The sequence below is a fragment of the Lepidochelys kempii genome, chromosome 23, assembly GCF_965140285.1.
Source record: "Lepidochelys kempii isolate rLepKem1 chromosome 23, rLepKem1.hap1, whole genome shotgun sequence".
In the NCBI taxonomy this organism is placed as follows: Eukaryota; Metazoa; Chordata; order Testudines; family Cheloniidae; genus Lepidochelys; species Lepidochelys kempii.
The window spans coordinates 18,481,973-18,496,943 of NC_136402.1; the positions used below are offsets into that span (position 1 = coordinate 18,481,973).

At 63.8% G+C, this 14,971-nt stretch overlaps 2 protein-coding genes across 2 annotated transcripts; one reads left to right on the forward strand and one right to left on the reverse strand.

The window, feature by feature from the left end:
* PFKFB1 (6-phosphofructo-2-kinase/fructose-2,6-biphosphatase 1) lies at positions 1 to 12,157 on the reverse strand. The gene is given in 17 exon segments (XM_073321531.2): positions 1 to 111; positions 1,652 to 1,786; positions 2,030 to 2,094; positions 2,311 to 2,373; positions 4,087 to 4,216; positions 4,698 to 4,802; positions 4,929 to 5,075; positions 5,292 to 5,324; positions 5,326 to 5,500; positions 5,621 to 5,742; positions 9,390 to 9,446; positions 9,718 to 9,792; positions 9,875 to 9,941; positions 10,090 to 10,186; positions 10,432 to 10,557; positions 10,816 to 10,989; positions 11,779 to 12,157. Coding segments are annotated over 17 exon segments (1,659 nt in total). The 5' UTR covers positions 11,807 to 12,157; the 3' UTR covers positions 1 to 51.
* Positions 12,158 to 12,924: 767 nt separating this feature from the next.
* WDR45 (WD repeat domain 45) lies at positions 12,925 to 14,938 on the forward strand. Its single transcript, XM_078850273.1, is given in 7 exon segments — positions 12,925 to 12,997; positions 13,000 to 13,056; positions 13,771 to 13,799; positions 13,801 to 13,873; positions 14,381 to 14,455; positions 14,553 to 14,657; positions 14,768 to 14,938. Coding segments are annotated over 7 exon segments (522 nt in total). The 3' UTR covers positions 14,878 to 14,938.
* Positions 14,939 to 14,971: the final 33 nt, after the last annotated feature.

Here is a 14,971-nt window from a genome sequence, read left to right on the forward strand (position 1 = left end):
GACTACACAGCCGTGGCAAAGGAGAGAGCCAGATTTAATGGGTGCGAGCAGTTAATAGTGAGGGGGCACCGTCCCCAGTGCTTCCTCGGGCTCCCGCGTCACGTCGACATTCTGCAACGAGATCCGGGAAGCACAGGGTTACATGCACCTTGCGGGCTGGAGTCATGCCTGGTCCCATGGCTTTGAGAGCGTAGGGGTGTCCCTTTGTGCCTCAGTTTTCACTCCCTACCCCTACTCATTTAGACTGTTCTCTGGGGCAGGGACTGTCTCATTAGGGCTGTGTCATCCCTGGCATGCCAGGAGCCCTGATCTCATGCAGGGGTGTCTGTGATGGACCCCTGCTGTCAGGTGGGGTGTCAGGTGCACCCCCAGGGATGTTAATGGGGTTAGCACAGGTTACACACAGACTTTAGTGATCCCATAGTATTCTTGTCAGCAAGTTAAGGAAGTATGGGCTGGATGAATGCACTATAAGGTGGGTAGAAAGCTGGCTAGATTGTCGGGCTCAACGGGTAGTGATCAATGGCTCCATGTCTAGTTGGCAGCCGGTATCAAGTGGAGTGCCCCAAGGGTCGGTCCTGGGGCCGGTTTTATTCAATATCTTCATAAATGATCTGGAGGATGGTGTGGATTGCACTCTCAGCAAATTTGCGGATGATACTAAACTGGGAGGAGTGGTAGATACGCTGGAGGGGAGGGATAGGATACAGAAGGACCTAGACCAATTGGAAGATTGGGCCAAAAGGAATCTGATGAGGTTCAATAAGGATAAGTGCAGGGTCCTGCACTTAGGACGGAAGAACCCAATGCACAGCTACAGACTAGGGACCGAATGGCTAGGCAGCAGTTCTGCGGAAAAGGACCTAGGGGTGACAGTGGACGAGAAGCTGGATATGAGTCAGCAGTGTGCCCTTGTTGCCAAGAAGGCCAATGGCATTTTGGAGTGTATAAGTAGGGGCATAGCGAGCAGATCGAGGGACGTGATCGTTCCCCTCTATTCGACATTGGTGAGGCCTCATCTGGAGTACTGTGTCCAGTTTTGGGCCCCACACTTCAAGAAGGATGTGGATAAATTGGAGAGAGTCCAGCGAAGGGCAACAAAAATGATTAGGGGACTGGAACACATGACTTATGAGGAGAGGCTGAGGGAGCTGGGATTGTTTAGCCTGCAGAAGAGAAGAATGAGGGGGGATCTGATAGCTGCTTTCAACTACCTGAAAGGGGGTTCCAAAGAGGATGGCTCTAGACTGTTCTCAATGGTAGCAGATGACAGAACGAGGAGTAATGGTCTCAAGTTGCAGTGGGGGAGGTTTAGATTGGATATTAGGAAAAACTTTTTCACTAAGAGGGTGGTGAAACACTGGAATGCGTTACCTAGGGAGGTGGTAGAATCTCCTTCCTTAGAGGTTTTTAAGGTCAGGCTTGACAAAGCCCTGGCTGGGATTATTTAACTGGGAATTGGTCCTGCTTTGAGCAGGGGGTTGGACTAGATGACCTTCTGGGGTCCCTTCCAACCCTGATATTCTATGATTCTATGATTCTATTTAGTGGCAGTGTAGTGGGATGGGGGGCAGGAAGGCGGTAGTGAAGCGTTTTAGGAGCTGGCAGGAAGGGGGCCCTGCCTGATTAAGGGGGCCAAAACTGACTTTACCTGCACCCCAAGCTGTGAGAAAGTTGTCAGACCAAGATCTTCCAAGTGGGACCATTTGGTGGGCTCCAGGCTGGCCAAAGGGTTGGTCCGGTAGTGCTGGTAATGGGGGAGCAGGCTAGACTTGTGGGGCAGGTGCTGAGATGGAGGTGGCCGAGGAGGGGAGATAAGAGGAAATGGTTAGAGGGGGCATGCAGATCTGCTTCCCCCTCCTCAGGTGGGTGTGGGTTGGAGGAGACAGGAGGAGCTGGGATCCAGGTATGGAGGGTGTTAATTTCACATGTGCTTTTGTCAGTTTCGGGGTGTCCCTCAGTGAGATCAGGACTGGGAGATTGCATTGGCCTAGCCCCCCAGTTTGGGGGCAGGGGAGAAGCCACTCACCTGGGGGCGCTCCCGGTGCGTGTTCACGGCCTCCACGTTGAGGAAAATGGACTCCACTTGGCAACCTGCCATCACCCCATAAAAGAAAAGGCCCCTAGGTTAGAGCAGAGAGATCCATGCCCCCCCCCTTTCCTCCCTGGGGTGGGGAGTATAACTGGGTGTGGTCCCCCAAAATTTTTTTTGGGTGGGGACCTGCCAGTGGGACGTGAATGGGCCCAGAGGGATCTGGCACCTGTCTGAGGGCAGCGGGACCAGCCCGTGGTGAATGGAGATGCACTCACCGTATGCCACGGGGGTCAGTTTGAGCACGGTGTGCAGTGGGCATTTCAGATAGGGCAGCTCTTCTGCGGGGAGAGAAGAGGGCAGTTAGATGGGGGAGTTTTGGGGTGAACAGGATCCAGCCCATGCGACACACTATCCCTCATATTCACCACTTTTAAATGGTTGTTATATTTTGTATAAAGTATGCCTTGTGAGCTATACATTGAAAAGTCATAATCTGCTGAACATTGTTGTCCTGTTACACTGTGTGTATCAACATTGTATAGGGAGTTATGAGATTTGGCTATCTGATTGTTACTGACGTGTTATAATTCTGGGCAACACTCACAAGCCAGTTTCCCAGGGACAAAGACACACTGGCTTGCCAGCAAAGTGTTAGAGCCATGACCTGTCTAATTGGACATTCAACAGAAGGGGAAAGGGGATAGACGAAGGCACGTACAATTGATATGAAGGACAGTTTGCAGAATACGTACATCATGGAACTTCATGATCCCATGGGCCAGCAAGGGCTTTTTCAGTGAAAAGGGTCAGGATATAAGAAGAGTGGCTCCCTCTTCGCCCCCATCTCTACACATGGGATCAAAAACCCATCAGTGAACTGGGAGGATTGGTCCGAACTGGATGGCTTTCCACTTAGCAGGGACCGCTGAAAGTTCTGGGGTGAGAGACCTTTTGCTTTCAAATCCTATTTAGCTTGGTAAAGTTTACGAATTAGCTGGTACTTTTATCCTTTTATTTTCGGTGGTAACCAGTTCAGACTTTTGTGCCCATGTCACTTCCAGTCACTTAACAGCTCTCCTGCTCTAGTTAATGCACTTGTTTTAACGGTTTATCTAAACCGGCGTGGTTGGGGCATCTCTCCTCAGGTTAACAAAGGCTGGGGCATGTTGGTTACCGGGTGATGGAATGACTGACTTCTGCACTGTTTAGGCGGGGTCCTGAGCAGTGTGAGCCACACATTTCTGGGGTGCAAGGCTGGGACTGAGGGAGGCGCAGGTGTCGCCCTGTATCTATTCATGAGTGGCTGGGAGAGCATGTGTGGGGCACTTTGCTGGGGGGCCGGGGCATGGGCCTGGGGTGGCTGCTTGCCACTAGCAGAGCAGTAAGAGACGTCCAGGGCTGGAGAATTAAGGGGATAGGCACAAAAGGTCAGAGACTTACCAAAGAAAATAAAAGGGAAGGACACCGTCTAAGTCCCAAACCTTACTCAGCTGAGCAGTATTTGGACCAAGCAGTTTCTCTCACCGCCCTGGGTGTTGGCGGTATGTTGCTGTCCTTCATACGCAGGCTTCCCCCTTAAGCTTGGGACCAGTCTCCTCGGTTCAAGTCTTTATCTTCCCAGTGTTCCTGCTGCTTCCAGCGTAGGTGCGGGAGGAGAAAGGCCGAAGCATGATGCCACTGTCCTCTATTTTATATCCTCAGTCCCTGTGCCTGGCAAACACCAGCCCAGACATCACAGAGCGGAGCAATCCCCCCATGGTGTGATGCTTGCACCCCCCACTGATGAAGGATCATTGAGCACCCACCTGGGTGTGGGGAACTGGCCGTGGCTGACTCCCAGACTTACACCATATTTCAATAATAACCATACAGCAAAGTCTTACACGTTAACGCTGTACATATCTGGACGGAACAATGGGGTTCAGCACATCATGACCTTTCCTAGGATACCTTACATGGCATGCTTGGTATGAAATATCACAGCCATCTATGAACGGTAGACATGGGGGTTACAGGTACAGTGTGTCCCGAGGGGGTAGCTGAGGGGGTACCTGCACTCTTGTCCAGGAAGTAGGCCAGCAGGCAGCGCATGACGGCCTGATGGCAGATCACCAGCACATTCTCCTGCCGCTCCAGCTCCATGATGACGGGCTCCAGCCGCTGCACCAGGTCTTCATATGACTGAGGACGATTGTGGGGGCTGATGTCAATGAGAGAGATGCTGCCTCCCTCCATCTCCTCCCCGCCGGCACAGGTTAACAACAATTGTCACCCAAATCTGGCCATAGATTCTACAGTGGCAGGAAGTTCCATGGGCCCATTGTGTGTAAAAAAATCTGCCCCCTGCATCATGGGGCAGAGAGTTCCACAGGCTAAGTGTGTTGCCAAATTCATTCCCTTTAGGAATACCCCACAGCAGGAGACCCATCACTAAACTCCTGGGAACACTCGCTGGCAAGGAGTTTCACAGTCTGAGTGTGTGGCTAAACTCCTCCTCTTGGAAATACCCAGTAGCAGTGAGTTTCCCAGATTATTTAGGTCTGTCACTATAATTTGCCTCCAAGATCATGTGGCAGGGAGTTCCATAGGTTACTGACAAGTGAATCGCCCCCCTTCATGCCCCTGATCCCGCTGCAGTCAGGGTGCGGAGCACCCCCCTTACCTCCCCTTTCGGGTATCGGTATCGGTACTTGTCTTGATCGCGCAGGGCAAACTCCTCCGGGTGATGGGTCTGGATCTCCTCATAGGACATTTCCTCACAGACGCCCTGGAACACCCCATGCCATTACAGGGGGGTGGCTGGACACCCAGTTCCGTCCCCACCTCTGGGAGGGAGGGGGGGATCTAGTGGGTTAGAGTGAGGATGGGGGCGGGCGGACGCCAGGGTTCTCACCGCATCGATCTCGTTCAGCGCCTTCCACTGCTCGTAGGGCACATGCAGGGCCTCGGCCGTCTGGATCGTCCGCTTCATGTGGCTGGTCCACACCTTGAGCTCCCGGATGTTCTGGCTCTCAATGAAGCTGGCCAGGGCGCAGGAAAACTAGGGGGGCAGAGGGGGGGTGACCCCCATCCCTCAATCGGGGGGCCCTGGCTCCCCTCCCTGGGTCCCTGCTTCTGGAACGGGAGAGCCCTGATCCCCTGGTAGCAACTGCCCCATCCCGGCCCCCATCCCCACTTGCTATGTTTTCATAGCCCCCAAAGCTTCACACTATGGGGGTGCTGCAGTCGCCCCCTCACGATGGCTGCCAGCCCCCACCTGCTGGCCGCGGGGGGAGAGCCCCGAGTCGCCCCGAGGCGCCCTGCTGCAGGTTGAGCTGGCTCTCGCCGTGCCGGGCGAGGTAGATGGCGCGTGGCGCGACGTGGATGTTCATCAGGTAGTACACGGTGCGGCTCTGCACGTGGCCCTGCACCCGGCTCACCAGGTACCGCAGCCCCACGTTGAAGATCTTGATGTAGGACAGGGCGCTGCGGGGGCGGGGGAGAAGGGGTCAGCATACCTGGCTCCCAGCCTGGGAGGGGAGTGGGCTCTGGCGGTTAGACCCGGACGCCGGGGTCCTCTCCCCGCTCTGGGGGGAGGGGTCTCACCTGTCCAGCTCCTCGTCCAGGGGCTGGTAGTTCAGCTGGTAGCACTCGATGCGCTTGAGGAAATCCCCGACCACCTCCTCCCGCGCGCACTCCTCGTAGTCCGGGCTGCTCAGCTTGACTTGCTGCAGGCGGGACACCGGGAGATGGGCCCAGAGCGAGGGGCCGCATTCCCCTGGACGGGGTGTGGGGGGGACACGGGGCCGCCAGCCTCCCCCTGGGGGCGTGGGAGGGGGACACGGGGCCGCCCGCCTCCCCCTGGGCATGTGAGTGTGTGTGTGGGGGGGACACGGGGCCGCCCGCCTCCCCCTGGGCGTGTGAGTGTGTGTGGGGGGGGGACACGGGGCCGCCCGCCTCCCCCTGGGCGTGTGAGTGTGTGTGTGGGGGGGACACGGGGCCGCCCGCCTCCCCCTGGGCGCGTGTGTGTGTGTGTGTGGGGGACACGGGGCCGCCCGCCTCCCCCTGGCGCGTGTGTGTGTGTGTGGGGGGGACACGGGGCCGCCCGCCTCCCCCTGGGCGCGTGTGTGTGGGGGGGACACGGGGCCGCCCGCCTCCCCCTGGGCGCGTGTGTGGGGGGGGGGACACGGGGCCGCCCGCCTCCCCCTGGGCGCGTGTGTGGGGGGGGGACACGGGGCCGCCCGCCTCCCCCTGGGCGCGTGTGTGGGGGGGGGACACGGGGCCGCCCGCCTCCCCCTGGGCGCGTGTGTGGGGGGGGGACACGGGGCCGCCCGCCTCCCCCTGGGCGCGTGTGGGGGGGGGGGACACGGGGCCGCCCGCCTCCCCCTGGGCGCGTGTGGGGGGGGGGGACACGGGGCCGCCCGCCTCCCCCTGGGCGCGTGTGTGGGGGGGGGACACGGGGCCGCCCGCCTCCCCCTGGGCGCGTGTGTGGGGGGGGGACACGGGGCCGCCCGCCTCCCCCTGGGCGCGTGTGGGGGGGGGGGACACGGGGCCGCCCGCCTCCCCCTGGGCGCGTGTGGGGGGGGGGGACACGGGGCCGCCCGCCTCCCCCTGGGCGCGTGTGTGGGGGGGGGGGACACGGGGCCGCCCGCCTCCCCCTGGGCGCGTGTGTGTGGGGGGGACACGGGGCCGCCCGCCTCCCCCTGGGCGCGTGTGTGTGTGTGTGGGGGGGGGACACGGGGCCGCCCGCCTCCCCCTGGGCGCGTGTGTGTGTGTGTGGGGGGGGGACACGGGGCCGCCCGCCTCCCCCTGGGCGCGTGTGTGTGTGTGTGGGGGGGGGACACGGGGCCGCCCGCCTCCCCCTGGGCGCGTGTGTGTGTGTGTGTGGGGGGGACACGGGGCCGCCCGCCTCCCCCTGGGCGCGTGTGTGTGTGTGTGTGGGGGGGACACGGGGCCGCCCGCCTCCCCCTGGGCGCGTGTGTGTGTGTGTGTGTGGGGGGGACACGGGGCCGCCCGCCTCCCCCTGGGCGCGTGTGTGTGTGTGTGTGGGGGGGACACGGGGCCGCCCGCCTCCCCCTGGGCGCGTGTGTGTGTGTGTGGGGTGGGGGACACGGGGCCGCCCGCCTCCCCCTGGGCGCGTGTGTGTGTGTGTGTGTGTGGGGACACGGGGCCGCCCGCCTCCCCCTGGGCGCGTGTGTGTGTGTGGGGGACACGGGGCCGCCCGCCTCCCCCTGGGCGCGTGTGTGTGTGTGTGTGTGTGGGGACACGGGGCCGCCCGCCTCCCCCTGGGCGCGTGTGTGTGTGTTGGGGGGGACACGGGGCCGCCCACCTCCCCCTGGGCGCGTGTGTGTGTGTTGGGGGGACACACGGGGCCGCCCGCCTCCCCCTGGGCGTGTGGGGGGGGGGGGAACACGGGGCCGCCCGCCTCCCCCTGGGCGTGTGTGTGTGTGTGTGTGTGGGGGGGAACACGGGGCCGCCCGCCTCCCCCTGGGCGCGTGTGTGTGTGGGGGGGACACGGGGCTGCCCGCCTCCCCCTGGGCACGTGTGTGTGTGTGTGTGGGGGGGGACATAGACATTGGGCCGCCCGCCTCCCCCTGGGCGCGTGTGTGTGTGTGTGTGTGGGGGGGGACATAGACATTGGGCCGCCCGCCTCCCCCTGGGCGCGTGTGTGTGTGTGTGTGTGTGGGGGACATAGACATTGGGCCGCCCGCCTCCCCCTGGGCGCGTGTGTGTGTGTGTGTGGGGGGGGGCATAGACATTGGGCCGCCCGCCTCCCCCTGGCGCGTGTGTGTGTGTGTGTGTGGGGGGGGGACATAGACATTGGGCCGCCTGCCTCCCCCTGGGCGCGTGTGTGTGTGTGTGTGTGTGGGGGGGACATAGACATTGGGCACCTGCCTCCCCCTGGGCGTGCGTGTGTGTGTGTGTGTGTGGGGACACGGGGCCGCCCGCCTCCCCCTGGGCGCGTGTGTGTGTGTTGGGGGGGGACACGGGGCCGCCCGCCTCCCCTGGGCGTGTGTGGGGGGGAACACGGGGCTGCCCGCCTCCCCCTGGGTGCGTGTGTGTGTGTGTGTGGGGGGGGACATAGACATTGGGCCACCTGCCTCCCCCTGGGCGTGCGTGTGTGTGTGTGTGTGTGTGTGTGGGACACGGGGCTGCCCGCCTCCCCCTGGGCGCGTGTGTGTGTGTTGGGGGGGACACGGGGCTGCCCGCCTCCCCCTGGGCGCGTGTGTGTGTGTTGGGGGGGGACACGGGGCCGCCCGCCTCCCCCTGGGCGTGTGTGTGTGTGTGTGTGGGGGGAACACGGGGCCGCCCGCCTCCCCCTGGGCGTGTGTGTGTGTGTGTGTGGGGGGGGAACACGGGGCCGCCCGCCTCCCCCTGGGCGCGTGTGTGTGTGTGTGTGGGGGGGGGGACATAGACATTGGGCCGCCCGCCTCCCCCTGGGCGCATGTGTGTGTGTTGGGGGGGGACACGGGGCCGCCCGCCTCCCCCTGGGCGTGTGTGGGGGGGGAACACGGGGCCGCCCGCCTCCCCCTGGGCGCGTGTGTGTGTGTGTGTGGGGGACACGGGGCTGCCCGCCTCCCCCTGGGCGCGTGTGTGTGTGTGTGTGGGGGACACGGGGCTGCCCGCCTCCCCCTGGGCGCGTGTGTGTGTGTGTGTGGGGGGGGACATAGACATTGGGCCGCCCGCCTCCCCCTGGGCGTGCGTGTGTGTGTGTGTGTGTGGGGACACGGGGCCGCCCGCCTCCCCCTGGGCGCGTGTGTGTGTGTTGGGGGGGGACACGGGGCTGCCCGCCTCCCCCTGGGCGTGTGTGTGTGTGTGTTGGGGGGGGACACGGGGCCGCCCGCCTCCCCCTGGGCGTGTGTGTGTGTGTGTTGGGGGGGGACACGGGGCCGCCCGCCTCCCCCTGGGCGTGTGTGTGTGTGTGTGGGGGGGGAACACGGGGCCGCCCGCCTCCCCCTGGGCGCGTGTGTGTGTGTGTGTGGGGGGGGACATAGACATTGGGCCGCCTGCCTCCCCCTGGGCGCGTGTGTGTGTGTGTGTGGGGTGGGGGACACGGGGCCGCCCGCCTCCCCCTGGGCGCGTGTGTGTGTGGTGTGTGTGGGGGGGACATAGACATTGGGCCGCCTGCCTCCCCCTGGGCGCGTGTGTGTGTGTGTGGGGTGGGGAACATAGACATTGGGCACCTGCCTCCCCCTGGGTGTGTGTGCCTGTGGGGGGACATACATATTGGGCCACCCTCCTCCCCCTGGGTGGGTGTGTGGGTTGGGTGTGTGGTGGGAGGACACCCCGGGCCACCCACCTCCCCCCGTGTGTGGGGGGGGGACACACCGGGCTGCAAGGGTCCCGACGGGGGTGGGGGGGGTGTTTCTCTCACTGTGATGTTCTCCTCGATGATATCAGGGTCATCACAGATGGACTCAATGAAAAACACCTGGGAGGGGGGTTAAAGTGGGTCTGACAGTGAGACTGGAGAGCCCAGCACTGCGCACTTCCCCCAGCAGTGCCCCCCGCCCCCCCCAACACTGCGCCCTTCCCACCTGAAAGTGCCCCCAGCTGGGCACCCCTCCCCAACATTTCCCCCCCGGACACCCCTCCCCAGCACTGTGAGCTTCCCCCCAGTGGAGCCCACAACCAAGGCCCCCGAAGTACTGTGGACTTCCCTATAGCAGTGCCTTGGGCCAGACCCATGCCCCCCCCTTTACCTTGTAGCCATGGTCACTGGCGAATTGCAGGATCATGTTCCTTCGCTCCCGTGTCGTGTTGGTGGCGTCAAACACCTGAACATAGGAGCAGGCATGAGGCCAGGGTAGATGGGCCCATGGGCCTGGCGGGGGGAGGAAGGGGGAGGGTCCCTCTTACCGCGACCTGTCCCTCCTCACGGCTCAGGTAAGTGTGGACATCCTTCAGAGCAGCCAGAGCGCACTGCCTGGGGGAGAGGAGGGGTGAGACCCTTACACATACCCCACCCCTCCCCCAAGCTGTGCTGCAAACTTCCCCCCAGCAGTGCCCCCAGCCGGAGTCACCCCCAGCGCCACGAGCTTCCCCCCTGCAGTGCCCCCAGCTCACCCCCTCACCTGCGTATGTGCATGGCTTCCTGGTTATCTGGCCGGAAGAACTCATAGTTTTTGTAGGTCTGCACAGCCTCGCGGCGATATTGCCCCACGTTGAACACTGCGGGGAGAGTGGGGGGTGGGCCGGGGTCCCCATACTCCTCCCCACAGCCCCCCGACAGACACCCACCCTGCCCTCTAATTTCCTGCCACCACAATCAGAGAACTCCCCTGTCCCGCCCCACAACTCCCTCCCCCAAGAGATCTCTGTCCCTGCCAGCTCCACAGACCCCACCTTAGAGACTCCAGCCACCCCAATCTCCACCCCCCCATCTCCTCTGAACCCCAGCCTACCCCCCACCTCACCCTTTGTGGGGATCCCAATCCAGTTCAGGTAGCGGGTCAGCTTCTTGGAGATATAGGTCTTCCCACGGGCCGGCAGCCCCACCAGGATCACCATAGTGGGCGAATTGGTAAACTGAGGCACGGAGGCTGTTGTGTGGGGGAGAACGGACACAGCAACAGGGATGGGGGGCTAGAGGCCAGATCCCCAATCAAGCTGCACCCTCAAACCCCCACACCCTGGGCCCTGAACCCCCTAGAGGGGACAGGCCCTGGGCCCCATTCCCCACCTCCCTTAGCCAGCCAGGGGCTTGTGCCCCCTAGAGGGGACAGGCCCAATGCCCCATTCCTGCCCCCCTGAGCCAGCCAGTCCCTGTCCAGCTCCCCCACAGGCCACCCCCCACTCACACCCCCTGCGCTGGTGCAGCCGGTTGCTGGTGCGTGGGATCCACACTTTCTGCAGCGGCGTCTGGGTGAGCTCCCCCGCCTCGGCCGACATCCTGCCCCCTGGGAGCTCGCCGGGCACCTCAGCCCACAGGCTCTCCTTGCCCTGGGACTGGCTGGCCTCACCCTCTGGGCACCCTGCCGGGGGGGGAGGGGAGAAGGGGGGAACTGCTGACCCCCAGATCACTGACCCCCGTGCTGTGTACGCTGCAGATAACACCAATCACCGCCCCCTGAGCCAGCCAGTCCCTGCCCTGGGGCGCGATGGGAGCTGGCGTCCCCCAGACTGGACAGGCCCTGTGCCCCATTCCCAGCCCCCCTGAGCCAGCAGGCCCATAGCTCTGACTCTGTGCCTGTCCAGACAGTGGGTCCCCTGTGCACTGGCTCCAATCCCCTACTTCCCGTGCTGATCATCCGCGTGCCCAGGAGCCCGACCAGCGTGCCAGGCTCGGGGCCAAAGGCCGATGCCCCTCACAGAGGGAGGCTGGAGGTCAGGGAGGACATTTCCCCGCCCAGTGCAGAATGGGGCAGGGGGTGCTTTCCCAGGCTCTCCGAATCGCCTGCCAATCTGGGGCCCTGGCAGGCCAACGCCAAGCGTAAATCTTCCAGCGCCATCACCCCAAGAGCAGAGCGGACTGGGGGACGTTGGGGAGGGGCTGGAGCCCAGCAGAGGACCCCCGCAAGGGGGAAATTGCAGGGGGTCTCTTGGAATTCTCCCTGTCTAGGGGACAGGCAAGCAGGCCTAATGCCAATGATGTGGCTGGATGCATTAAAAAAAACAGGCTTTGCCTGCTCTAACCACCAGACCCCACTCTCCTCCCAGAGCCAAGGAGAGAACCCAGGAGTCCTGGCTCCCAGCCCTCCGCCCCCAAACCACTAGACCCAACTCGGGGCAAGTGTATTTTGTGAAGGTCTTTGCTCCCTTACCTGGTATCTTAGTTGGCTTTTGCTCCATGGCTCAGGGGGTCAAGTGGGTTGGAGAAGGGGGGCCTTGGGAGTCAGGATCCTGAAGCATGGGGGTCGGTAGGTTGGGGGGTTGTTAGGAGGGCTCGGTCAGCTCCACCTCGGCTCAGCGGAAGCAAACCAACCCAGGGAGCTGTTCCAAACAGACCCATGTGCCCCTCTGGAAAGGTCACAGCTAACATTACACCTGGCAAGGGAGAAACGGTGGGGCTGGTGGGTTAGAACAGGGGGGCTGGGAGCCAGGACTCCTGGGTTCTCTCCCCGGCTCTGGGAGGAGGGGGGTGGGATTCGGAAAGTCATAGCATTGCCCAGCTCCTGGGGCCTCCCCCTCCTCTGCTGTGTAACACACTCCCCCAGCCCCCATCAGACACAAAGCCCCCACCAGCCCAGTGTCCCCCAGGTACCCCTGAAGCCCCACCCCCAGCACAGGTACTTCTATTGGCTCCTCCCCTTTCACCACCCCTCTCACAGGTGTGTTGGGGAGGCAGGGAGGAGAGACGCCAGGGTGCTCTGGGGGGGGGGAGCACAGGCATAGACTGCAGGAGACAAGGAGACAAGCCCCTTGCTCTAACCACCAGAGCCCGCTCCCCTCCCAGAGCCAGGAGAGAACCCAGGAGTCCTGGCTCCCAGCCCCCCCCCCGCTCTAACCACCAGACCCCGCTCCCCTCCCAGAACCAGGGAGAGAACCCAGGAGTCCTGGCTCCCAGCGCCCCCCCTCTAACCACCAGACCCCACTTCCCTCCCAGAGCCAGGGAGAGAACCCAGGAGTCCTGGCTCCCAGCCCCCCCCCCCCGCTCTAACCACCAGACCCCGCTCCCCTCCCAGAGTCAGGGAGAGAACCCAGGAGTCCTGGCTCCCAGCCCCCCCCCCCCGCTCTAACCACCAGACCCCGCTCCCCTCCCAGAGCCAGGGAGAGAACCCAGGAGTCCTGGCTCCCAGCCCCCCCCCCGCTCTAACCACCAGACCCCACTCCCCTCCGGAGCCAGGGAGAGAACCCAGGAGTCCCTTGCCGAGGGGGGGGGGGGCGGGGAGAGGGCATGTTTGGCTATTTGCCAGTATCCAAGATGGCTGCCAACGGGCGTTACTAAGGGCAACACAGCTCCCTTGCCAATGTCAAACATGGCCGCTATGGCTTCACCCATCGTCCAAGTTGATCACGTGATGAGCTGTCAGCGGCCCTTCCCTGTGTGACCCGGCGGAACCAGATCAGCTGGTGTTTGCCGCCCGCCCGCTTTCTGCGGGGTAACCAGGGCCTGGGCTCGTGGGGGGCAGTGGGGCTGGGCTCGTGGGGGGAAGTGGGACTGGGGGGCTGGGCTCGTGGGGGGCAGTGGGGCTGGGCTCGTGGGGGGAAGTGGGGCAGTGGGGAGGTGGGGCTGGGGGGCTGGGCTCGAGGGGGGAAGTGGGGAGGTGGGGCTGGGGGGCTGGGCTCGTGGGGGGAGGTGGGGCTGGGGGGCTGGGCTCAAGGGGGGAAGTGGGGAGGTGGGGCTGGGCTGGGAGGTTGTGGCTGGGGGGTCAGCGGGGCTGGGGAGATGGATATGGGGGCTGGGGGATGCCGCAGGGGGAAGGGGCAGCGATTGGCGGGGGGGGGCAAGGTGAATGCTGTGGGGCAGGGGGCACCCAGATAGACACGTCATGGTGGAGGTGGGGGCCCAGGGAGGGGCTCGGGCAGGGTGCTGGGGCGCAGTGGGGCCAGGGGATGTGGGAGGCCGTGGGGCTGTGTGTGTGCAGGACAGTGGCTGGGGGGCAGCAGACTCTGGCTGGGGAAGACACGGGGATTATTGGGGGGCAGGACGATCCTGGGGGAAGAGCGGGGGCAGTGGGGTTGCGGGAGACAGTGACAGGGCAGCTGGGTGGGGGCAGACAGCTGGGCATGGGGGTGAAAGGGGCACGTGGAGATGGGGGGCTGGAGCGTAGCCTCAGACTCTCTTACCCCCTGCCCCTCACCCCACTCCTCAGCTGCCTGTTGCTGGGATCCGGGAAGGGGCCCCCCAGATCCGCTGGTCCTGCAGCATGGCGCAGCAACGCGGGGTGAACAGTCTGCGCTTCAACCAGGACCAGAGTAAGCGGCACCCCCTGAACCCCGCCTCCGTGCCCTGTGGGGAGAACCCAGGCGTCCGGGCTCCCTGTCCCTCCCCTGCTCTTACCACCAGAGCCCACTCCCCTCCCAGAGCCAGGGAGAGAACCCAGGCGTCCGGGCTCCCTGCCCCCCCCCCACCCGCTCTTACCACCAGAGCCCACTCCCCTCCCAGAGCCAGGGAGAGAACCCAGGCGTCCTGGCTCCCTGCCCCTCCCCTGCTCTTAGCACCAGAGCCCACTCCCCTCCCAGAGCCAGGGAGAGAACCCAGGCGTCCGGGCTCCCTGCCCCCTCCCCTGCTCTAACCACCAGAGCCCACTCCCCTCCCAGAGCCAGGGAGAGAACCCAGGCGTCCTGGCTCCCTGCCCCTCCCCTGCTCTTAGCACCAGAGCCCACTCCCCTCCCAGAGCCAGGGAGAGAACCCAGGCGTCCGGGAAGCCCCTTCCCCTGCGGCGGGCTGGGGTTTAACCCACTCTCTGCCCCTCGTTCCAGGCTGCTTCTGCTGCGCGATGGAGTCCGGGGTGCGAATCTACAATGTGGAGCCGCTCATGGAGAAAGGGCACCTGGGTAAGGGGGGGACTGGTAGGGAGGGCAGGGAATGGGGGCTGGCTGGCTCGGAGCGGGGAAGTGGCATTGGACTCCACCCCGATTTCTACCCCCCCAGATCACGAGCAGGTGGGCAGCGTGGCCCTGGTCGAGATGCTGCATCGATCCAACCTCTTGGCCGTTGTGGGGGGAGGAGGGAACCCCAAATTCTCAGAGATCTCAGGTATGTACCCCGGGGGGGGCTGGGAGCTAGGACTCCTGGGTTCTCCCCCCAGCTCGGGGGGGGCTGTGGGGGTAGCACTCTCTGCTCTCACCCGTGTCACCCCCTGGCAGTGCTGATTTGGGACGACGCCCGCGAGGGGAAGGGTGGCAAAGACAAGCTGGTTCTGGAATTCACCTTCACCAAACCCGCCCTGGCAGTGCGCATGAGACACGACAAGTGAGTGTGACCCCAGGCGTCCGGGCTCCCACCCCCCGCCCTCGAATCTCCAGCCCCCACTTCCCTCCCGGAGCTGGGGAGAACTCTGAGATAGCGCG